Below are 26,581 nucleotides of genomic sequence, written 5' to 3'. Positions count from 1 at the left end.
GATACTCTTAATAAGAAGTTATTCATTGTATTTAAGTGGACTAAAATAAATTAAGCCAAGTTTATTTCTAATGATCAGTGAATTCTGCTGGAGGCTATGTTCAAAGTCTTTTAGATTGCACTGTACTTCCTCATTTGCTATTTAATTTCTTCATAGATCTAGATATTGCTTTTTGTAGTCCGGATATTGAAGCTTCAAATAGAAAGGTCTTGGTTGATACTGAAACATACAGCATATTGAAGAATTATACTTCTTTCAAAAGAAGAATTCTCTTACCAGGTACAGCGCACATGTTTTTCCACAACATTTGACAGGTTTGGTCATCATATTGAGCACATTACTGAAGCTTAAAAACTCCAAAAGACAAATACCAATTTCATTTTATTTCTGAATGACAGTCAATTCATAGCATAAGAGATGCACCATGTTCAGGAGTTATTACAATACACAGGATCTTCAAAAGATGAAAATCCGAGAGGAGATCAGCAGAGATTTCCCCCATGGTCTAACATGATTCGTTGAGCAGTATTTTATAGAGGGCAGCTCTGAAAGTGCCATTTTCAATTAGTGCAACTCAAAGCCTGCAGGACAGACAGAAGTAACTAACAAACACTTTTAAAAGTGGCAAAACAATTTATATGTTGCAGAGCGGTGATAGGACTTACGGTCAAGTTAAGAATTTTGGAACATAGGACCTCAACCAGGAGAATCCCAACCCAAATCCACACAGGTCTATTCGTATTTAGATTCCACTCTTATCAGGAAAAGGCCTTACATTTAAATCTCAAGGTAACATTAGGAATCAAGTTTTAAGCCAGTAAAGCAGTTCCTGGTGATCTTGGGCTGCCTTCACATAGACTTACAACTTAAGTGTGATGCAAATTTCTTGGAATTAACAGGCTTTGAGACAAGTATTTAGATATGGAACCCAACTGACACTATTATTTCCTAGCATCCAGCCTTTTCAACAATTCTTCCTTGTTAGCATGGACAAGGAAGCCTTTGTCAGGTTTGAGAACAAAGAAATGAAATTATAGAAGACTAATCTTACTGGTGTGCCAAATGAGAACACTCACAACAGAACAAGTCCAAGTGTCCTGTCATCATTCCTCTTTATATTGATCTTCAGTGTAATCCCCCCCAATACTTATTACTTCCATAAAAGGGTAGATTAAAACAAAAATGAAAATTGTATGCATAAAATAAAATATACAAAAAACACCAAAGCACATTTCCAGATTTTCAAAGTGTTTCACAGAAATTATTTAATAAAACAAAATCAACGTTTGCTTCAGAATTTGATTGAGGAAAAAAATTAGGTTTTCCTGCCATTTACTTATAAATGCGCTGACCCGCGAAAATCTTTGATTGTAATAAGAGAGCAAGGGAGTTGGCAAAATTACGCATTTGTTTGTTTCTTCATCTGTACTGCAATGCAATCATCCCCTCTTCTCTGAAGTCCCTGCAATTTATTATTTAAGGAACACCACAGACTAATGGTCCTAGGTAATAGAAAAAGTCTTCATACTAAACTGAAAAAGAGAAGTTCAAAAAGAGCTATTGAGAAACTTTCTGAAACAGATAAAACATTGTTTTGGACAAGATAAAACACAGTCATTTCACAACACAAGATTTGTAGTTGCGACAACAATAAAAAGACCAAGCTTCCTTCAACTTGGTCTTAAGATTATATTGAAAACATGTATTTATTAGGCCTAAAAGCGTTTTATTATCGAGCTCCAGCTTAAGACCATATCCATTTAAAATGTAGGTGGACACCAGTTTCCCTCAGACCACACATACCACAGTCCACTGGTCCATGTGGTTTTGTTAGCCAGTCTTCCAACAGCAAGCCAAGGTTTAGAGGATTGAGTCTGAGGAGGCCAGAACTGGCATACAGAAAACCACAACAAAACTAGCTTTCTTCTCAGCTGTTCCCCTCCCAAATCCTACTGCCCTACCTGGGAATTAGGTATCTATGAATGCTCAGATGAATCCAGGAGGACTGTCTGATTACTTCTGCCCAGCTTTCCTTTTTAGTTTTTACTTAATGTGCAGAGTTACATGGTCAAGCCATCTCCATAAAAAGCTCTTAATAACCTTAACACTGGGCTTCCAACAGGAAGACTGATCATTTTCGTCATGACTCCGAAAATGAGGTGAGTTGGGAATGCTGCATTCTGATCAGAGGGATCTAATGCCATGACATCCCCTACACACCAAAGCATTTGTAATCCAAAAGCGATGTGTCTTCTGGCTAACCAGAGAATTGTATTTCTGACTTTGCATTAACTAGTCCCAGTTTGTAGCTGAAAATATCTGTAGTAATTAACTTAAAAAAAGTTCAAGTAAGTCCCAGTAGTCAAACCACAGCTGTATTGCCCACTAATGCCCACGCTAAGGAGAATACATTCCTCTCAACAGAAGGTATGTTCAGAAGAATAACACTCATCTCGCTCTATTAACTTAGGTCAAGCTTTCTACATCCCATTAGTAACAGAAGAGACTAAATAATTAAACAACAGGTAACAGCAGCATGGGGAGTCATTTCAAAACATGGTCCAAAAGACTGTCTGTCTCTTAAACTGGAGAATTTAAAAAAAAAAATTAACAAAAAAAATAAAGGAGCCCACTCCAGGACTCTTCTTTGTAGCCTATCCCATTAGGACATGAAAGCAAACCATTTTCAGAATGTTTTTTTAAGATGGTCTTTAAGGCACTGTTTGCAACATTTATGGAAAAGGACGTGTGAAAACAAAATATATTACAATATATTAATACAGCTGGGAAATTCTAATTGAATGTGAGGTTACAAGAGATGTTATCTTCCTCTTTCCTCTCCTCTTGCAGGGCTTCTCTCATTCCATTTGACCTCATGTTCCATCCCCGGAGGACTTACATCAAGACTGGATCCCCAATGCCGTGGTCTGGGTTGCAAGTGAAGGAGATGGTGATGGCATACCGAGTGCCCCAGTGAACCTTTTCCACCCGATGAAGGTTCTCTGATCCAGAGGTGAAAAAGGAAACCCGGCCTGTAAAGACAAAGTATTCAATCAGTGACATGGAGTTTGCCACTCAGCTATCAGCTCTCTACAGTTTTGCTGTTGTCTCGGTCCAACTTCCCTAGCTATGTGAGAGCCCATAGGTCATCACAAAGACAAACTGTTACGAGCTTATGCTGCACTCTGACAGCTTTATGTACTGTTTAAAACATACGTTAATTCTTTGTGCTACAAAGCTGGAGATGTAATTCCACCATATCTCCTAGTTTATAAAAGGCAGGAGGAGGCCAAGAACATCTGAAGCCAGTTCTTAGTTGCCTCAAAAGAAAGAAAAAGGCAAGCAACTCTAGTGACTGTCAAAGTGTATTGGTTTCCTCCCTGCTCCCCTTCTAGTCTGGGCTCTAATTTTAGACCAAAGAAGGAGGAAGTACTACAAAGGTGGCAAAAAGTCTTCAGCGAAAAAAATGCTCAGCACGTTTACAAGCAGCTGCGGCAGCTTATCAGCATTGTACCAAGTATTTGCTATAGCTTTTTGTGCACAGTCTGATCACTCACTGTTCAGCCAGGTTAGAAAGTTATGTATCAGTCTTATACAAATTAATTTTCCTTAGAAAGAGCCACTCCACCAATGCATTGGCTTGGAAATTGTTTTATAGATGCAAGTGCTTACTCCCGTGCTTCATCCTGCCCAAGCTTTGACCACCACCCTGCCCTGGGGTTCTCCAGGCCGTAAGTGGCATCAAGGTGAAATGCAGTTACTTAGATAGTGACAGCAGAGGTACATTAGCATCCCACTTGATCAAACAGCAGAATGGAGCCCTCTGCACTGTCACATTATTAAACTGCTCTGAGAACACAAAAGTTTGATGTTTAGCAAGTAACTCAGAACTGACGCAACTCTGTAGGACTGTTCAAGTTCTCCTGAGAAAGCTAGTAATACTCATATACACAGCTGCTTTATCCCAATAGCATGTGTTTTTCCTACTCAGGCTTTTTTTCCCCCCACTGTTCAAATTAGATTAAAGTTTGTTAAAAAGCTTATCATAGGAAACTCATATTGACAATCGAACTCTGCCTGGGACTCATTCACAATCGGGCAAAATGAAACACTTACATGCCTACTTAATATTTGCACAACAAGATAAACTATTCCAACCATTATACAATCTCCACTGCAGAAACGGGCACCAGACTACATAGCTGGTTTTCTCTTCTAACTAAAAGTGATCCAAAAGATCCAGAAGTTATTTTGCTTGCATACTCCTAAGCAGCACGCATGGGAGATTTGAACAAAACTAGACTGGCCTCATGGAGCTCGGCTTACCCACTAATCTCTGAAGTCTATTTGAGTAGCCGCTGTGTCCCTTGCACATTCAGTTGCAGTTCACATTTAATCTTCCATAGTTCAGATAGTCTTTCATAACTGCCAAGCAGAAGTCATATCATACTCTGCCTGTGGCTGCACATCAATAATTGGTAAAGCTATATATATTACAAAAAATAGATTCATTCGTATGCACAGCTCATTTACACCTTGGTGTCCTGCTTTTCTGGATGAACGACTAAATGAAGGCAATGTACTCCTATCCTACGAGTGTTCAATGAACAGCGCTACCCTCAAGGATTTCATACAAAGTCCCTGTATCACGAAACTTTTTTTTTCTTTTAAATCTTATTTCAACATCATTCAAGTACTTTATTATCGGTCCCTCACCTACTCACCCAAAGCTTTGCCTTAAACTAATTTTCAAGCTTTTTTGTTTGATCTGTTATTAGAAGTAGTAGTAATTTAGAGTTAGACAAGTTTCAGTGTATTGTTTAAGCCAGTTAAACTGGATTTTTTGGCTATACAGAATGTCTTTTAATTTCTCTCTTTAATAAAATATGTCTTCATATATATGGTATCTTGTAGCTCCTTGTGCATCTGGTCCCATACCTGTCAACTGGGGTCTCTGAGTCACTGAACAAGCCTACAGTCAGTTTTCAAAGATACTCTTTCCTCACCTGGGAAGAATTTTCTTAAACTAACTTCCACTGCAAAATTTTGATGCAAAAGCACACTCTCTCCATGGTACACTATTTTTAATAGTATAAATGTTCAAAAAGAGCATAAAGAATGTTAATTCCCATCCCATATGACAAAACCTTCAAGGAATATATGCCAATATCATTATCCAGAGACTCTTGGGGAAAGACACAAGATAAAATAAAGCTGTACCATTACTGGATAGGATGACTTCTAGGACTTTCAAGCACACAGAAACTGGACCCTTCATAAACTTGCTTCAATACACAGTATATGGAAACCATTTCAAAAATTAAATCACTACAAGAAAGCAAGCAGGTGAGGACTAAGCAAGTTCCTTAAGAAAGCATGGACCTACTCTAGGTTATAACCTGTCCTTGTCCTGGCTAATTTTGAGTTAAGATTTTAAACCTTTTGAGTTAAGATTTTAAAGTTCCAAACTATGAACCATATTAGCAAGGATCATACGCAATATGGGTCTGTTTTTAGCTGTGAGATGCATTCAACATGTTTAAAGTGCCTTTTTTTTTTTTTTTTTTTTTTAAAAGTGTTACACACTGCCACAACTCATGTAGCTGTGATAGGATTTCTCTCATTGTGAGTGGTGCAGAAAACATGCATGGGGCAGTTCCACTAAGCTCTTCAGACTATGAAATATTGATAGAGTGAATGCTGAGCTTCGTAAGACATTAGTGTTGTACTACAAATGCTAAAGAATAGCTATGCAACTATTCATTGCAGATAAAGTACATGTGTACTCAAAATTTCCTGATGAAACATTTTTGAGGGACAAAAGCTCAGGAAAAAGTGCATAAAATTCTAATCCCATTTCCTTTGTCCTTTTCTTTCATTATCTAACAATGGCCTCGGATCGGTCTTTTCATTTTTCTCCTCCCCTCCTCTTACCTGCCTGCGCAGATTTCTTTCCAGTATGCTTTTCTGCTCCACTAAAGAAATCTTGACTACTACCTCCTGGCACATAATTTCAGTTTGATTTATGAACACTTACTCTTAAAAGCGTAAGCTTTTGTGAGATCACAAGCTACTACTCAATACAATTTTATAGTATATTACCTAACCAAAAAAGAGAAAGTGTTTAATTCCTGGTCCTTAAGGGATGAACTTTTGGAGAGGAAGAAACAAAGGGATCCTGTCCTGTTTTGAATCCATGCTTCTAAGCCTTCAGAAAGAGGCCAGTCTCTGAGCTACATTCTGAAGAATGAAGATTGGAATGGAGGTATCCTGGGGTTACAACTGATGCCAAGTGTAAAAACCAAAGGATTTGGTTTTTTTCCACTGAGATAAATCTATAGTCTGAAAAGTATTTCATCCCAATCGTGAACATTTGACTCATTTTCCCCAATGACTGCAAGATGCCAAAAATGCCATTGCTTCTTTAGTTTCATGATGCTTTAACCAGTACCTCAACCTCAGGGAAGAATTTTAGATCCGTAAGTTACAAGAAACCGTGGGCTGCCCTCTCTACTATCTACCTACTATCTATCTTCTCCTCCTTACCTCCACTCTCCATTCCACGAGAAGTCAATCAGGCAGAGCATACCACAGTAATTAGTGCAGCACACCAGAGCATTTAGTGCTTTTAACACTTAGACACACAGCCCCCATATTAGATAAAAATACATTTTGTAGGCACCTCTATCCATGCTCTTTCCTCTTTTCTGCCCACAAACACTTAAAATTTCTTTATAGCTTTTCCCAAATGGCTTCAAGATTTCCACCAGGCTGTCTAGTGATAGGGGAGTGAGCTGTACCCAGCCTAGTTCCCATGGAAGAGTGGAACAACAGACTGGAGAAGTTTCTTCCACACAAACGCACTTGTTCTCACCTTTCTTATTAGAAGAGAAAAAAACCCGAAGAATTGGAAAGATCTGTGGTAACCTCAAGACCTGCAGAAGCCTGTTTCTAAATGATTAGCTTGCCTGCATGTCTCTACAGGAACAGAAATAATCAATCCTTGCTTTTGATCTCTATTTGACAAAAATACCTGAATCTACAGCTTGTTTTCTCTTCCTTTCTATGTTTTCTCTACTTTCCAGCATTAAGTGCTAGAAAGCGTGTTTCAGGATGGAGTTTGGTCCAATAAAAGCTTAGCTGATGAGCTTCTGTCCCTTGCAGAATGCAGAAAGTGTTACTGTGACGCAGTCGCTCCCCTTCCTAGTTCACCGATGCACCTTCAGCTCTGCTTCTGTACTAAGATCAGTCAAGAGTTTCATCCACAGGTGGAGCTGCTTCACAGTCCTTTCTTTCCGTGACCCTTAAGCACCCACATAAGTTTTTAAAACTTTAGAGTAAGCAAAGGATAAATTGTATTGAGGATGAAAGGACTAAAGTCATGTAAAACTCAGGTAGAAACTCATTTATATATGCCACCCTCTCAGGGTGACCTAGGACAAGGAACTGCTCACGAGCTCAGCGCTATAGCATCCATCAAAACTGAGCCTGGTCTTCGGTGTCACTGACAAAAGTCAAGCTCTTAAATGCTGTCAGGCTGAGAAAAGCTTGTGATGTGAAAAACAAGAAAGGTCTTGCTCCCTGTAAGAGGAGCAAGACCTTAATTTTATTAGAGGTAACCACTTATTCTCCTGATTTTTTGAGAATCAATTTTTGCACTGATCCACAGGAATCATTATTTATGAAGACATACAAGTGCCAGTCGCAAGCTCCACTGCTATGAATTTTCTGTGATCCTAATTCAGATGAAGCAACACTTATTTTCAGGAATAATACTTCACAAGCAGCAAAAGCAATAGATGTTTCACTATGCAGCAATTATGTTCCATTTAATTACTCAGACAAAGCCACTAGAGGAATATATGTATTAACTATGAGCTTTTGCTTTTCCCTGCTTTTGCTTTCCCAGGTTTTAATCACATTCATAATTGCCCCTTAGCAATGAATTCTTTTTAGATGTACTCAGAAAATATAACCACTGCAAGAAGCAGCATACAGATGGGACAGAATTATGCATTCAGCTATATATCACAGTAAAAGCATAAGTATTCCCATAAGGCTTGCTCTCAGGAGATTTTATGCATGTTGAATGTTAACATTCAGTTGCACTTCCATAAACAAGCTGCCTACAATTTGCTACCTAACCTCTGTACTGTGAGGTAATATAGATTAGAGGAATATCCAAAGGAAACAATTTTCAATGACAACTATATCCTTGACACGTAACTGCGACTTCAAGCAAACCACTTACTCTCTCATTTGTGTCCTTGTCTCTAAAATGAAGCTAGTACTGACCTATTCTAACAGGGTTACTGTGAAAATTAATTAGTAAACACCATTACAATACTTTGCAGTTAACACACGTTCTGTTTTACAAGTACTATAAAAAAAAAATATCCTCTGTTGTTCTTATTCTGGCAAGAGAAAAAGTAGTAAAGCATGCCAGATTAAATTATAACAAGATGTAGGGAATGTATGAAAGGACTTTGAGAACCATACAAATATTAACATACCACAATGCTCGTAAGAAAAAAATACTACACGATTATTATGCCTTTAATATTATAAATTCATTGCATAACTTAGGTTGGAAGAGACGTTGGGAGGTCATCTGGTCCAATTCCCTTTCTCAAATCAAGGCCAACTTCTAAATTATATTGAACTTCTGAGATCCATCAGGTTGCTCAGGGTCATATCATCAGCACACGTGAGCGCAGCATTCAGATACCGACATTTCCCAGGTATGTCTCAGGCACACATATTTTGCTACCCCCATGTCTCCTGTGCTTGATTTTTGAGCTGAGGGCATGGAATAGATGACCTCCAGAGGTCCCTTCCAACTTCAATTATTCTGATTACACATGGAACAGGCCATTCACATTAATATCAACTTTGGCAATCACTTTCTATTTGCAGCATGCCTGTTTTGCCACTGGATTCCAGGCCCGTTCTTGCTCCCATCCTTCACATGAGGCTACCACTTCTGCTTTCTTGGCAGCATCCTCCGGCCCTTCTAGTTTAATTCACTGCCAAATTTCCTTGTAAACACCTTGGGTCATGAGAACATCAAGGAGAAACTGCAAGTTATGTGTTAGATTGTCTCAACCAATGCTCAATCGTGCAAGGGAATGATAACTGCCCCCTCGCTCTCCTCCTTGGTCTGCTTAAACTGTGGCTGGACACCAGGGAAGGGCAGGAGCTACCCCTGCCTGGTGCCAGTGACAGGGAAGGGACACAAAGCAGGGCTGGGGGAATGCAAGAGGTCTCATCTCCATCCACTGACCACGGCAGCTGGTTGGGGGCACTGGAAAGACTGAGCTGCTGCTCAGAAGGAAATGAAGCAACTCATCTGCCTGATTAAAGGGAAGCAGAAACAGTTTATTTGGCACTACAGATCTATTCAACATCTTTCATCTTATGCACTGACAGCTTTGACTGTCTGCTTAACATTTACCAGCTTTAAATGTTACTTGGGAAAGAAGGAAAAACTGCATCTCATCTGCTGAATGACACCAAGACAGAAGCACTGCCGGGGAAACTGCACAAACACAATTGCGTTCTCATCCTTGTCATCTGTTTAGGATTCATTGCTAATTCATTCTCATGTAAAGTGTCCAACAAAAACCACCATATCATTAGGCAAATAACCTGATAATACTTTCTGTAATCACACAATAAAACTTATTTAACAGATACACTTATCTAATTACTTACGAATAAATGTTGAATGGAGAGAGCTTTAAGCAAGTCCTTACCTAAACCCCACAGAAGTAACATGGAATGACAGCATCTCTGAGTGCCCTGATCTGGGGTGAAGAGAGGGTGCCAGGAGAGAGGGCACAAGCTTCTCTAAACAGTTTTGCTGCATGTATGCCAAGCACAGAAGCATAAAGAAGCCTATGACCTAAAAAAAACCTCACTGTATCTAATGAAGCATAGTTACAAACTTGTCCCGAATTTATTTACTAGGCAGAGAAATTGCTGTTATAAATAAAATCACTGATTAACATAGTGAACTCTCCCACAGTCAGCTTGTAATTTGCAGAAGTATTACCAATAATTTTAATTATCAGTAATTTTAAAAGTACTTGCTTCTATTTTAAAATTCAGAAGCACCTAGACTGAAAACTTCCAAATTACAGTTTTTAAAGAAAGTAAGTGAACTTAATTATTTCCTACTGAAAGTACATGAGCATTTTTAGACTTCAACAGAATCCCTGCCTGCTTCTCTCCTATCAGCACAGTTAGTTGCTCAAAATAACAGGAGTTTCTGCTCTGTACATTATGTCTGAAGGTGTGACAACCTAGTGAAGCATTTAGAAGTGAAAACTGCATAACCGTGCTCTCTCCTAATCACCGTTATTGAGTCTCACCCGGCCTTTTGGCTCCATTTCTTCTCCCCACAGCCAAGAGGACAGGGATATCACCTCTGCTCTGCCTTCCAGTTCTCCCCTTCGGTACTCAACCTCACCCAAGGAATACGGTCAAGTCTGCTCTGTTTTCTCATGTTAGAGCACTGGGCAGCTGCAGAAGGCTTCTACATTGGACTCCTACAAAAAGTTCTCACCAAGAGAAGCCTCTAAGAACAAAGTATTGCAATTTCAATCACATGAAATACCTCCGGATCATCTATTTTACTTTTCTTGACCTTGCTAAACATGGCATGTTTAGTAGAGCTGTGGTCAAATCACATGGATGCCCGAGTTCTAGCTTTTGGACTTCTGATAGAGAAGGAATTCATCCTTACATTTAGTAAATCACTGAAGCACAAACACAAGGGTAACTTCAGCTGCTCATTTCTTATTCAAAAAATGGCCTTTAAACAAAAAGACTTCATGATAGCACCTATGGTGTGTGACACTAACACTCACAAAGCTTAGGAACCAAGAAGTGAAACATCATTACTGAACTATACAGCGTAACACAGCTGAACCTGCAGTTAATTTGGTATTTTGTTTTACTTTATCTGTTACATTACCTGAATTTCATCAAGTAACTGGTTGAAGCTGATTTTCCTCTGCTCCCTCTTTATGCCTTCAGCTTTGCTGCATATTTGTCTAGCAGTATCACATCAAATTCATGAAATATTGGCCTGCATATGCATTACAGAAACAAAGTCCTGTGCAGCAAGCAATGAAAAGCACATAAGGTGCATGCTACATGTGTTCATTTATAACAAAGTATTTTATACCAGGGAAAAAAGCCTTGGAGGCCAATTCTCAATATTGACAGTGCTTCGCAGCGCTCTGTGGAGCACTGTAACACAAGACATCTGTTTAGCTCCCCCTTCCCCCAACACTCCTCAATCCTTTCAACAGTCCAGCTAGTGTAAAGTGACCATTACTATCCTCAATAAGAGATGCCCTCAACAAGACAGTGTGTTTTGTATGAAGTAATTCATATAAGCAGCACGTGAAGTGCAGGTCTGACCTGCGCCTCCCAGGTACCTATTGCTTTATGGGCCCAATTAAATGATTATTTCATTTAATGCCATCATAAACCTATCACCAAGCACCACTGGAATACAAAACCAGAGTCTGGAAGGCAGTTATCCTTCCATGGAAAACAAAACAGAAAGGAAATCTTCAGAGTTCTACAAAGAAATGAGACACTATTGAGCTATTTTCTACATATTTTTGTCACAATTGCAACAGGTCCTCCTTTTTCTGCCATTTGTCTCTGCAATCATCTTACCAGTCCCAGGTGCAATTTGTGAATAGTATTGCAAAACAGTAAGAATTGCTCTCCTACAACCCATGAACTTTGCATAGCTGGTTATTACTGCAGCTGCTAATGCCGGCTCCATTTATTCTTCTCTAGGACTGACAGCTGCATCTGTGGATTTTTTAAATCATTCTCAGCTCTCAGCTGTTACTGATTTCATATCAAGATGTGCTCCAGTTTTACTGATTGGAGCAAAACTAAAGGTAGGAATGCCAGAAGTTATCATCCACATCGTCCAGATTCAATGTGGAGAAAGATCAGAGTACCTATACTCAGTGGGGGAAAAAAACAAAAATCAACTATTCCATGGTACAAGACGGACTACTACACATATGCTTTAAACCCAGTTTTCACACCTTTGTTGTTGTGGGACTTCTGAATCTGGAAATCTTACTTTTCATGTCATTGCACTTTCGGTCACTATGCTGCATTCCCTCAACCCTTAGTAGTGAATTCCTCCAAACTGATTTTTTAAAGAGCACAATAAAATAAAGATATGACAAATTCTCTCCACTTAACTTGGAGTGCTGCACTTATTCTCATGATTACAGGAGCTGACAGTCATGTGATATCCAGCCACTGCAGTAAAGCTACACTTACCTCAGTGAATGTACACACAGACACCCTGAAGCCCATTCCTGTACTATGAGAAAGCTACATATGCATTCTTAAATGTATGCTTTTCCTTATCTGAGCAGAAAAAACTAAAGGCTCAGGCTTTGAGCATACACATTTTTCCAGTCTAAATGAAGAATAATCCAACTTCACAAGTTCCCAAATAGCTCATACCTTCATATCAAATATTTTTACACTTTCAGAAACACACACTTCTGACAGCTATGAAAATATGCTAAGTTTGATATTCCAGGAAGAGTCACATTTCACTCTCCAATGCACAGAATTCATTCTGCACCGTATTTTCTTCCACAAACACACAGAAGAAGTGATTGCAACCTTTCCTTCTACCCTTATATAATAAACAACTTGTATGAAGAACAAACTCCTTTGTGAGTTGAAAGTAAGTGCAGCAGAGCTGACCTTAAAAACCAAGAAACGTACATGCAAATAAGGAACACACAGCTGGTACTGAGATTTCATTCCAACTGCAGGGTTTCATCTACACTTTATCATAAAGTGACGTCTGTGACCTAATACTGCCAGTCCCCAAATTCACACAAGACTCTCCAAAATGATGAAATTTTAAATATGGTTTACACTGATAAATTTAGTAGCAGCAGAAAGTATGCCAATTTTATCATTAAAAAAAGGAATGCCTTGAAGTCTGCCATTTATTCTTAATCCTCCTGTATCTATTGAGGATTACTAAAACAGGTCTCAGGCCAGCAAAGGAAAGTTAATGTTGGAAGGGCTGTGGGCTTCGTTTTGAAAAACGTCATTCTAACTGTTGCTCTATTTAATTTCATCTCTTGAACAGAGCTACCCCTGGTGCAAAGGATAAAAACAGAATGCTAATACCTCAATTTTGGAAATAGACTTAACGTAGCCATTTAAAAGCAACGTAGCCATTTAAAAGCAACAGATAGGACTTTAGAACTGTTTCTTTGTCCAAAAAAAAGTTTTCCTTTCAAAGTAGGATTTCACTTGGCACCAAGACTTCTCTTCCTCACGGCACAGTAAGTTTCTTGCAGCAGGCAGCGGTCCTGACTTAAGTCAAAAGACACATACATACTTCTGAAGCCCAACAGGGCACAAGAAAGATGTGTTCCTTAATGCCACATTTGGTTATGAATTAGACAAAGGTCTGCACATGTGAATTGGCATCACAGTGGTGACTTGTTCATTTCCTTTAAAAAGACAAAATAAAAATCTCAAGATTCTCTAGGTTAATAAATTATAATTCCTTCTTAAAGCTAGAGATGTTTGTTGATAATTGAACTAGGCAATATTACAGACCATATTACAAATTATATTGAGTTTCTTTCACTCAAATATGTGAGAATCTGGACTTAAAGATTTCTTATACAATCCACCAGTGACTCATACTTAGAGAAGTGATAAATGTTTTAAAATTAGGCTCCACTTCTAACAAAACAGTTTTCCCTGTCCTTAACTGTCTGGCTAAGACTGATCCTGTGAGTGCTGAGAAAGCATTTGAAGCAGCAGTGGGACTTGCCTAGGCAGCACTTCAACACACAGGAAACCCCAATGTTTTATTTTTAATTGTCTTTTTTTTCTATTTCCAATTACTGCTTTTCTGCTCTGCTGCATCAGTAACAATGCCTTTCTGTTCCCTACTGTAAAACCTGACACTTTAACAAATTACTGCTGACAGAAAAAAAGAATGTGCTCATTTTGGCACACAGTACCAAGTTCCGAAAATGCAGACTAACTTTGAGACAACAAGAAGTGCCAGGTTTTGGAACTGAAATGGCATTAACAATACGGAGAAGGCAAGTTAGCTGTCATGCACTAAAACTGAACCAGCAATTACGACAATCATCTCTAAAAAAGCTTGAATCTCCTAAATGAGAAGCATAAAAGCTTATCAACACATGGTTTTAGAAGTGGGGTTGAAGTGACAGGAGAAGCACAAAAGATCAAAAGAAGCATAAAATAAACAAAAAAAAACCCGGAAGAAGGAAGGAGAGAAAAAATACTGCAAAGGAACATTCTGAACATGAAAAATACATCAACTTGTACCAGCAACAGAAAACACCCTGCGGTCATTCCCTCATTCGCATTCTCTCACAAGCTGCATTTTATCAGCAAGAGGAAAACTAAGTGCAATTGCCTTCACATTGTGCTTCACCTCCAAAGCTTTTCTCCCCGTCTCGCAGGATGTTAGCCGTTACTGAGATTGCACCATAGGTAGTGACACAATCACGGGACCCCTGACAACTCTGTTTAGACCGAGGAGTGTGTTAGAAAGGTCTAACTGGCATTAAACTTAATTTTCTGTTGTGTGCATATAGCACATTTGATCTTTCAAAACAGGCCATTCCCTCCGAGCTTTGCACTGTTTTGTTTTAAAAAGGTGTGTTTAACCAGTTCTGGTGGCATACTGTCCATACAACAACCTCTGAAAGGGAATGGCCAAAACCAGGTGCTGTTAAAAATCTTTCTGCACTTCATCTGCTCCCCCTTCCTCCAAGAACAACATAAAGAGCAAACACCTTGCAGCAGAGTCTGAAAATTAACCAGATGGGGCTGAATGGAAGCAATTTCACAGTTGCAGACTTTTTGAAATTAAGTTAGGGGCACGTTGCATACAGCAATCGGACTGAGTGCCCCTTTGCTGTGCAAGAAGACAGCTGTCCTCCAGCTACCTAGAATTCAACTATGATTTCTACAGCTATAAAAACATGTTCATCATAGCATTGCATCTGGAAATGAAATAGTTTAATGTGTTCCCTTTCAAAATACTGGTGGCAGCATTTTGCCAAAGATGATACTTTCAGTTTAGGGTTTATTTCCAACCACAAAAGCCAAAATAATCAAACATACAATTCTTGATACCAAACCCAGAATGCAGATAACCTCAGAGTTTATCTAAACCAACATTACTGCTGGTGAGCAGTTCGCTATGATCCATAAGTCAAAAGAACCCCACGCCCATCCCCATTTGCAGGCAGCAATAGTCAGAAGTCATTTCTGCTTGGGGTAACGCCTGTCAGCAGACAATTACTGAGGCTGTCTTTAAATGAGTAAATTTCCATCTTTTCTCTCTTGAAAAAAAAGACAGAGCACAGTAGGAATATAAAGTTGTCCTTGATATTTTTTTTTTTTTTTCTGCAAAAGTGTGACTGGTCTTGCATTATAAAAGGTTACACTGCTGTAAGCTCAGTACTCACCTGCCAGATGGATGAGTTGAGGCTGAGCTCTTTCTTCGTAGGCATACTGCCCCAAAGTAATTCTAGTTTCAAATGATCCACTTATTAGAAAAATCTTAAGCCAGCCTTAAAAGCTAGGGCTTTTTTGGTTTTTTTTTTTTTAGGTATAACTGACAGCCATCAGAATGCTTATCCCATCAGGTCTACTGAAAGCAGGTATGGACTTATAATAATTGAGCTGTGGTAATCAATCATCTTCACACCCAGCCCACAGCAATTACAGAGTATTAAGCCCCACCTTGAACAGCAAAGGAATTTCAGGCCAGACAGGCTAAAATAAAATTGCTTTATTTTGGATTTGCTGTAGTCACACAGTTATCTTTGCTCTTGACGCATAAGTGACCTGCTAAGCTGTCGTAACTGGATTGCAGTTCTAAGCCCTACAGCTTTCAATTAAGTTACTTTATGTGGCTTAACTCCAGATATTTCAAACTGTGGCCACATTTTAACCTTTTTTAATCTTTACTTTTTATGTAATCAATCTGAAGACAAAATGCTACGTTATTCCACAGTTACTGCTGACACAAAACAAAATCTCACTACACGCGCCAGCCCACCCAGTTAATAAATGGCACCATTTGGCCTGCCCCAATGCAGGCAAACCCAGACTCTTACCTGCTCGCGGCTCTATCGTCTTGTTGGAACCTGCATCCATAAAGACAAACCGTCCACCACCAAAGTCTTCAGTGTAGTCAGAGAGATAGAGCAGTGAAGTATAGTCAAACGAGCCATAAGTTACCTAAGAGTAAGACAACATTTCCAAAAATCACCAAATTCTACTCTCATCTCTGCAGAGCACAAATAATTAAGCAGATGGATCTGATGGGTTTTTCTAATTTTCCAGTTTTCACGTATTTAATAAAGGGGTTTCTGAAAACTGAGAACATTCTTTTCTAGAAATGATACATTTATTAGTCTATTATATTTACACACACTACATACAAGACTAGCATGTTATGGTTTTTATTTCTATTACTACAGCTTCCATAATTAAAGAAGTGCTTCTATTAATTTCTATCATCCTAAGTCTACTAAACAGCTAGCAAAAAACAACACAGTGTCAGAAATTATACCTCTGCATTATATAAAAAATATAGAAGGGCTCAGATCTATTTATACTATTTCAAGATAAAATTTCACCATAAGGTTAATAAGACCCAAGAACAGCCTTTGACTAATTAATTCCGCCTATTATCTAATCAGGGTTATAGGTTTCTGGAAACCTCAGCTTTTACTCTTTCACCAGGTACCATGCAGGAGCTTCATGGTAACAGTGAATCAGACCTTCCAAGTAAACACACATTTGTTGGAGGAACTTCTACTCTTTTCCATACAGGTTTTGTTTAAAAAACCTTCAAACATGACTTTCAAAGGCTCTGCTTCTTCTCAGCCTACAGACCAAACACTCCATTTTTAAGTATAAAAGGAAGGAAAATCACCTTGTTAAAGTATTATTTTTGCTCGATATGTATGTTGAAGATGGAGAAAAGAAATACTATATATTAATGCTCAGAGCAAAGCTATGTAAATGTTTAACACTGAGTTTAGCAATGCGGAAAATATTTCCTTTTCATATCTACCTGTCACCAACAATTAAAAATATACTTAAAATCAATGGCTGTATTCTCCAATTTTTTTACAGTATATCACAACTCAATCAAGTTCTGCATTACACTGTCAAACAGTGAAATGTGCCGCACAGTAGTACTGTATAAATATACAGCATTTGCAGAGTGTTTTGGCTGACCTGGTGACTGTTAGGAGTAGGTGCTACTTCCAAACTTAGAAGTTTTCTAAATATTTTCAATTTTGTTTTAAGTTACATTCATTAGTGCCAGTTAAATTTTGGCTCAACAGCAGTTGTACATCTTATTCTGCAAGGACAATGACTAAAGAGCACATAGCAGCAGATGGAATTGGAAGACATTTTCGTTCTTACTCATTCTATTATTTTGACCATAAGGGCTTAAAGGAAAAAAGCCAAAGCACTACACAGTCTGTATCACAAGAATGAGAAAGATGTTTTGGTGATCATCTTCTCCCCACATTTACCCAAACCTTAGTAGCAATACAAGGCAATAAATGGGAATTAACGAGCACGTGGTACTGCAGCACCTCAAAACAGCCATTCCACAGCCCTCCTCACGCAATCAGCTTTGCAAAGCTATTTTCACCTTCACCGATTTGGTGATAAAACTTCCAGTCAGTTTAAGGAAGTCTTCCGGCCAGCGGAGGCATTAGCATAGTGAAAAAGTTCGTTCAACTCATACTTGCAAGCCTAATACATTGAAATTGTTTTTATGAAGTCATTGGTGCTGCAGCAATCTTTGCTCCATCGGTGCACTCTCTACCCTGTCCAAAGTGGCTTTACCAATTCTGAACTTTTAAGAGCTGACTACAGACCATTTTTATCCTAACCAAACACATCCGATTTCTATAGATGACTAATTTGGGGAACCAAGTATGCAATGGAAAATGGCTTTTCTGTTCCTGTTCTAGTTCATTACTAACTCTCAGAAGGCAGCCAGGACTGAGAAATGCAACACTATGGAAAGGAGGCACTAAATTGTACTCAGTTATTTAAAATGCTAGAAGTCCCCCATGTATATCAAACGTATTTATTACCCTGGTAATGATTTCCAATACCAGAAAGGTTAATAATTGAACCAGAAGTTCAAAGTATGTGAGAAAAGCTGTCATTAAAACCAGGTGATAAGCCATACAGGCACACTGCAGCAAATAAAATTTCTATAGCTCCTTATGAACAATTACATAGACAAAAATGCAGGCATTTCCATTCAGCCTGATACTTCATATAGTTAGTGTGCTCTTTTTGAGCACCCTTTACCTGAATAAGTCAAACACAGCTAGTATTTAATGGTAGATGCTCATAATGATATTTATATGATACTTCTTCAAAGGCTATTATTATAAACACAACTAATTGTCAGAATTAGCCAGCCACATTTTGCAGTCTGGCACCCTTGAGTTTTTGAGGGACGCATGTTTATATGCAACTAAACAGTTGTAGGAATATGCAGTAGGCCTGCAGTTACTGAGGTAGATATGTAAGACAGCATCCTCTGCTTTCCATTGCAGAAGAAAATACAAACATGTATTCACTTTCCAATCAGCACAGGTCTAGCATGATGCCTTGCAGAAATAAGAGTCAAAACTGCTCTCTCCTGTAAGCCTCTACCGCTCTCTCTGTGCAGATAATCAACTAAACAAAAATAGCCTTGATAGCTACTTCCAATGTTCTATATATTGGTAGTATCTATTTAGTAGACAATGTAAGACACCAAATAGCATGTCTCTGGATTACAAGGAGCTGTAGGTGAGGTTTGAGCAGACACAATAAACTTCCTCAGATTGCAAAGACAATGCTGTCCTAAGGCAGAAGTCAGATCTTTTGATGTATTTCATTAAATGTCTAACAACATGAGGGGAAGAAAAAGAAGAGTCTGCTAGAACAGACAGCAGCCTCTACCAGTGATAGCCTCAGCAGCCAGGAGAGAGGGCTGCTAGAAGGGTTAGGGAGATGGAGAGCATATCGCAGGTAAGGCGACTGGAAGGTTTGGCTTGTTCAGCTTCAAGAAAGGCAGGCTGAAAAGGGATATGATTGCTATTATAAATACATGGGTATGGTAGGGGGTGGAACTGAGAGGAGGGGAAAAAAAATAGCTATGAACTTATCACAAACAAGTTTAGGCTAAAAAAGAAAAACAAAAGAAAAAAAAAATGAAGAAAATTTGCACTGAAGTCCTGGAATAGCTCCAATAGAAGAAATTCAAGGAAAACAAACCAAAGCTGATCTTACGGCAGAGCCTGACAATTCTGTGAAGGATGACAGGATCCTCACCCAGGCAGGGGACGGCAGAAATCTTCAAGTCCCGCATCACTTCTATTAGACAACATCGTAAGACTATACTGCTGTCAGAGTTGAGCATGCAACAGCAATTCCACTATAAATCAGACATTTGAAAGGCTCAGTTCCAAACAAATTCCATCCAAGATGAAACTCCACATCTTAAGCCAACACTCTTTTTATTTGATTTAGAATCTTATAAATTCAACAAGATTAAATGAATCATTTGGGTGATTTCAGGGTTTCCATTCCTATGTAACTAAAAACCAAATAAATTTTAGGGAAAAAAAGCCTCATATAGACACAATAGATCTGTGCTACTCCATTATGCAGTTAAAATCTTCCAAACAAAGGATATTCAGATTGAGAAATATAATTGCATAGACTCAGCAATATAGCGAAAAAGGCAAGAGGGGTGTTCATGTGCTCCAAGAAGCCTACATCTTTGAACCAACAAGTGTCAGACTTGGAAACAAAAAATGTGTCAGATTCATTTATCAAAGGCTTAATTTTACCTTTCTTTTGGAAAGGGGCAGGGAAAAAGTCTTCTAGGAGCAACCTTCACCATTTAATTATTATGCAGAAATACATAAAGTGATTTGTTTTATTCCAAGGGGAAAGCATAAATAATGATGCAACACAAAAGCATCCAACAAACTGGCAAAATATTTAACATGCTGAGTTTTATTGATCTTTCTTCAGCTCCCTAGTATTCACAATTGTTTTGGAGACTACATAGGAATACTACTGCTCTTCTCTGGGAAGCATTTCCTACCTCAGCTCAATAGCAATGTATTTTTTTTCCCTTGCTTTCAGCTGCAGTCTGGAAGTGGTAAGTGAAACTTAGTTTGCTGGAGAAATTAAAATACAAGGCAGGCTGACTGCACTGAAGGCAACCTGTAAAGCTTTACAACTTGTCTATCCTATTTAGCCTTCTCTGAAATACTTTCTGACCTTCTGACCTCCTGTTTGAATTCAGTCTCCTGCATAGCCTGATCAGCTATAAATACTTATTTTTTACCTCTTTCTAAACACATAACATTATAGATACAGATATACATACTGTACACCTATAGTAGGCTAAAATTATATGCAGACATATATTCTACACATACTGTAACATTTTCTGTAAGCCATGATCTGGCAAACACGTACATAAACACTACATCCACAGATAGCTCTGTTTCAATTGCACTTAAGGGGAAAATAATACCAGACCTTTTGACACACAAACAGAAGTTAGAGAGGAAGGAAGAATTAGAGGCTTGTTTGTACAGCAAGGAAAGGATTCAAATTAATCCTTTGATGCCAATTCAAGTGAATGATGTACCAGAAGTGAAGGCGGCCAGAGTCCAGTACCAATGATACATGATGATGTAATTTGGACTTTCATGATGGACATGAAGTGAACAGGATCAAGGAAGTATCTCTACCAAACCTTATTTAAGGCATCATTAGCCTGGTTCAAACTCTGAATTTTCAACCAGGCAATGCAAACTGCTATCATTTAAACCATAGAAGTAACTATATTAACTGGTAATAGCTGAAGTCCTTCATCCTAGAGAAGGGATGAACCACCAAGCTGGGGCAGTTTCCACAAGAATGATGGCTTGTCCATCTCTCTGCAACACCCTCTGCACTGACAACAGCATTTGCTCCATGCGAAGCCCAAAGAGTGAGAAACGGACCCCCAAGTCATGAGCTCAAAAAGCACAAGTAGTCTGCTCCAGGTCTCTATTCCACAGCACCCACGAAGCCCCTTCACCTTGGCTGGGGGCCAGGGAAGTTCTGTTGCCTTGGGCTGCCCCAAAAAATGAAAGGGGACTGATCCAGACAAAGCTCCCCATTTAGCGTGCAATGTTGCTGTCATGACAGCGCAGACAGTGGCCCAACTTTGGCATATTCACATGCCATCCTTACTGCGAGAATGCTCTTGAACAAGAATGAAAATAACCACATTAAAATATATTTGATCAAACCTGGAACATAAGTTTAAGGCACAGACAAAAAGCACTTCAATGGTCTCAATGCTTTAGCTTTCCCAATACAGACAACGTACTGCAGAAGTCAGCTGCTTCAGAAGTGAAAAATGTTCAAACTACTTATAAAGAATAAACAGGACAAGCTACAGTTTTAACTCCCAGTGTTATCTAAACACTACTTCTCAGAAAATAACTTGAAATTTAGCATAAGTCACATTTTCATATTTTACAGCAGGTATGCTATTGGGGGGGGAGGGGGAGGTGTGCAAATTCTACATGATTATGAACAAGGTGTTTGGTAACTGCCCCAACTGGGATAATTATCTCTGCACTGCTGTCATAAATCAGACTACTCAATTATTCAGTATAGAAACTATTAAGGTTTAGGTTATGCATAGCAAGTTTAAGAGGCCACATTTTGTGTTTGTTTTGTTTTTTGAAGCTGGGAGTGGGTTAGAAAAAGCCAAGGCCAATCAGTTGATGTATCTGCTCCCTGAACAGGCAGACTGCGAGATAAACAAAATGTGGATAAAACAGATGGATAAAAACAGCAAAACATTTAGCCTGCTGTCCATCATGTACAGGCACTGTCAGGATGCCATAACAGAGAAGCAGCTTCTACAAAGGAAACAAATTCTCTTCATGGAAACAAGTTTGCTTCTAAATGACAAAATAATTTGTACATTATAGGAGAAATTTAGGTAGAAACACTTAATTGTGAGGTTATCCAGCCACCTTATTCATTTACCAATGCAAAACACATTCAGAAAAGAATAAAGAGAATATTGGCAAGCCTAATGCTTGTGCAGACACAAATCTCATTATAGTACTAAATCAGAGTCTGAAATTCTAAAATACCCTTTTTTGGGCTGAAAGAAAAAAGTGGAGAAAATAGCCATCGACTATGGAAATTTACTGCTTTCTCTTCCCTTGTGGCAGTCAAATTCGATTCTCTGAACATGTGGAAAAACTATGAGGAACCTATGAATGTACTGCACTTCACACAACCAGAATCATTAGTTATTTGGTGTCTCTTGGAAATGAGTGCAACTTGTGATGGAATTCTCATGAACCCCACCAGCACAATTTACTCCCTACAACCAGTTCCTACCAGCACTAGTCAAAATAATCTGCACCTTAAAGTCATCCCTACCACCTCTGGTCCTAGGTCCACTCCTATTCAATGGCTACATCACAGCTTTTAAAACAAGAAGCATCCAAAAGCTGGTCTTGTCTTTGTTGTATCAGTGACTGCAAATTCCACGCTGCATTACTTTCTTCTTTCGAACAGCAGCTCTATCAGGTATCATCACTGCCACCATGTTTTCTAAATTGAAGCTGCTTCTGCCTACATGACAAGAAAAGGCACAGGAGCTTACACTAACGTTGTGAGCAGCAACAGACATAATACTTCCCTCAGACTGACTTTTTCCAAGAAATATTTTCAAGGTAAGTAATATTTCTGTCTCATTTTTCATCTTAGATGTTTCAGGTCATAGACTTCAAGGTACGCTACCTACATACAGACTTCAGCACTGAGGCGTAACTTAGCTTTTGATGGGATAAGTTTTATTTGGTTCCATCTTGGGTGATCCATGACTCTACAGTGACTTTAAATTTTAAATCATGAAGACATGAAATGTGGGTATTCTGGTTTTTTGGGGGGAGTGTTTTTGGTTTTTTGCTATTTGATTCTTTCATTGTTAGTTTGTATTCTGCTATGCTGCACAGAACCTTTGAAGTGAGTTAAATTCAGAAGAACTAAATACCAATCCCAAATCATTTAAGTCCATTGAGAAATGCAGAAGTATTAAGCTACAGATAGAAGACTATGCAGTTAGAAGAAAGTCACAATACTTGCATTCTAAAACCAACAAAACATCAAATTCTTAAAAGAGGGTACCATATCCCCATTGAAGAACATGCAATAAAAAAGCCTCAATTCACGTATAACTGAAATACAAAAATTAAGCATTTATCAAGAGGCTCAGATCAACTAACAACAGTGACCAACTGACCACTTCGAAATAGCTCCTGCTAGACCAGGCTGAAAGAGCGATACCCTGGCTGGAAACACAGGTTTGATGATGAAACTGAAACACTATGCAGGTGCAGGTCAATTGAATCAATGTTTCCGACAAAAGAGATTCCTGAGTAGTCATTCACACAATTTATTAATTCTAGCAGAACTAAAGTAGAGAAAATAAAATAAAAGGAACATACTGGCCTGTGCTTCTAAAACTCACTTATCCTTCCGTTAGGTTCATCCCCCGAAGGATTTTTACAAGCACCAGTTTTCAAACATGTTTGACTGACTGTTTAATGCAAAATGAGTTCAAAGTGATCTAATAACAACAGGAAACATTTGCATCCCATCTCAGCCTCCTACATACCTTGTCAACGTGTGGATGCCAGTATTCATCGTGTGTTGTCTTGGCTTCCGTGTTGTTTATTCGCGAGAAGAACGTTGGCTTAGTCAGGTACATGGAAGCAGAGCTGATACCAAACGCCTGAGCAATCCTTTGTTGAATTCTCTGTCTCACATCACTGCAAAGAACACAACACAGCACAGCACGCCAAGTGACACGCTTCTCTCCCGCTTCTTCTCTCTTCTCCTTCATTCACAGTTACTGCTTCCTCAGGGCTAAGCGTCTTCCTCAGCTGTTAAATCATGGGGAACATACACCCATACTTTCTCTCTTATTTTGCCTTAAATAAAGGAGATCTACTATATCAAAAAAAAAGAGAACCCCCAGTGGTTTGGGTTGGGGTTTGTTGTTTTAGTTCTTTTTAATTCTCAGAATATCAAGAAAAAGAAACGATTTGTCACTTGTGATCTAGGTGTTAAAATTTCTTTGGTAAGCAGTCTGTTTTCCTGAAAAATTCCATGCATAGGTCACTGTTTATTAACTACTGGAAAGATTAAAGTGTTTCACATATAAATTTTTAATCCGAATCAGATAACTAGAAAGTTATATCTTCATAAAGGGTTGCCTCTGAAGCACCTTCAACTATTTTTACACTGATTTTAAACTAACCGATGAAGTCTCTGGCACCATGTAACTCAGCGTTCTCGGTCAACATATGTATTGGTATCATAACCAGATTTTCCTTAAAAATGAAGGCAGGATGTCTTTCCCAACTATTTTCAAACATTCAACCAAACTACTTCTACCCTGACTATTCCTGTATTTCTTGGGAGACAGGAAGAAAAGAAGAGGATTTTTATGTGTAAGATTATGAAGACTAATAATCACACATATGTTACTATACAGAACTGCCTATATAGCAGCATCCATCTTTCAGGATAGATATCACTGCGTACAGGGCTAGAACAGGGCCATCTACAACTGCCAGCCTTAGTTCAGTCAATGCCGCTTTTAAAAAGGGAAGAGATTTGTGATTAATGAGGAATACCACTGGCAAATCCCACCAGTAAACACATCCAGCTATTATGTATTTAACTTTGAGGAAATTTAAAAACCAGCAAAGAATGCAATAACACCATGAGATGAAATGAAAACATTGGGGTTTTTTTTAAATTTAATCCTCTATGCTTCTTAAAATCTTTATATTGTTTTCTCCCAATTTTGACACGTTCTTAACTATTCTATGAGTCTTCCTTTTCTTCCTTCCCAGGTGCTTCAAAAGCAGCACACAAAAAAGACACTCTGAGTAAATACACTTCTGAAGTTGTGCATGGAACTACATTAGTAGTTTTGCATCTTTTCTGCGTCAGACATTTATTTCCCCACTGGGGAAAACTTTTAAGAAAGTTTTTCCCAAATATTTCTCTAGGGAACTTAGAGTGACTAAAAAGAAGTGACAGAACTAAAACCAGACTTACAGTGTTAGGCTGTGAAAGTCACCTCTTCAAAAATTATTTCCACAAGTACTAAAAAAAATGCTAAATATTCATTCTGTTCACATCTTGTCCCTCACCAAAAATAAAAATAAAAACCACACATACAGATTTGATTTTTAAACTGTCTCACTTGACATTTTTAGGGGTCTAAGCTTTAGGGGTCAATTCAAGCTATTTTACATGTGAAATATCAAAACCATTAAATGACGTTAGATCCGAGATTTTCATTTACATGCCTGCATGAACTGAGGTTTCAAGTTGAGAACTACTTAGTAGTACAGTTTGCAAAACTGGCAGCAGGAAAGATCTACAGGTCCTTCCTCTCATGCCTATGGGAGCCTGATCTTTCTGTCTGTTTTCTTTCCAAGAAGTAGGACTTCAGCAGAGGCTGCCTTATGTTTCCCAAAAAGCATTGAATGTAATTCCTCATTTCACTTCGTCATGACTTGAGGGCAGCTGGCACTTTGAACAACCCAACACAAGAATTAATAGCCTAACCCACAACCACTAAAGCAGCACATTCCCTGGCTCTGACACTGGGTGCCCAGTTGCATCAGCCAGCTGAAATATATCTAGTCTGAAGTAGTTAGGCCACAGTCTTGACATAACTTTAAATCTCCAGTAGTTGTATTGCTCTCTAAGCACCACTGCTTCCTTTTTCAGGCTGATTCCTTTTCCACTTTTAAAAGCTTTCTATTTTTCTACTAAGATTTGCCGTCTGGTGTTTATAAGGCTCCGTTAAAGCTCACTCAGGTGTGGAAGCATATGCTGGCCTCTTACTTCCCTGCGCACTGTTGGCTTCAAGTATTACTTTTAACCACAGTAGACTCTTTCAAGTGCACGAGGTGACAAGAGGTGCCAACCTTGCATTTCTTCAGTTGACTTGTGTGCTCCTGCCTTTCGCTTCCCTGTGAGCTGTCATCCTACATATCACAGCATCACTCAAAAACTTAATCAAGATAATCATGGGCTATGTAGCAGACTAACATGAATTTTATGCACATAAATAATTTGCCCTTCAACAAAACAAATGGTAAACTATGAAAAAGCCCCACTGATTGTAATGGATCTTGGACTAGGCTTCAAAAAACAGCTATTTACCCTTTGCACGTACAGCTGTGCTAACACATAATACAGACACACCATGATATCACATGTCCAGCGAGCAAGATCATAGCAACAGCCTTCCTTCAAGAAAGAGGTCAACAGGCAAAAGAATACTGACTATTCACATCAGAGCTCAGTGAGCAACTGGGGTTAACTTGCCTACAATAAAAAGTTGAAAATAACA

At 38.7% G+C, this 26,581-nt stretch overlaps 1 protein-coding gene across 4 annotated transcripts in view; it reads right to left on the bottom strand.

Annotated features, from left to right (window-relative positions):
* Window positions 1-363: 363 nt before the first annotated feature.
* The window catches only part of OGFOD3 (2-oxoglutarate and iron dependent oxygenase domain containing 3), a 47,578-nt gene continuing 21,360 nt past the window's right edge, over window positions 364-26,581 (bottom strand). For 2 of the 4 annotated variants that reach the window (XM_075169871.1, XM_075169873.1), the window contains 3 exons: window positions 23,819-23,972; window positions 16,191-16,314; window positions 364-3,032 (listed from right to left, as the gene is read on the bottom strand). In XM_075169871.1, coding sequence (XP_075025972.1) covers window positions 2,896-3,032; window positions 16,191-16,314; window positions 23,819-23,972 — 415 coding nt within the window. In that variant the 3' untranslated portion in view covers window positions 364-2,895. Of the gene's footprint in view, window positions 3,033-14,476; window positions 14,584-16,190; window positions 16,315-23,818; window positions 23,973-26,581 lie in introns of all 4 variants that reach the window. The other 2 variants (XM_075169872.1, XR_012676694.1) reach the window with 2 other exon arrangements.

Source organism: Calonectris borealis, chromosome 20 (assembly GCF_964195595.1).
Source record: "Calonectris borealis chromosome 20, bCalBor7.hap1.2, whole genome shotgun sequence".
Lineage (NCBI taxonomy): Eukaryota > Metazoa > Chordata > Aves > Procellariiformes > Procellariidae > Calonectris > Calonectris borealis.
The sequence above is the reverse complement of the archived record's forward strand: the minus strand, read 5'-3'. Positions and strand labels throughout refer to the sequence as shown.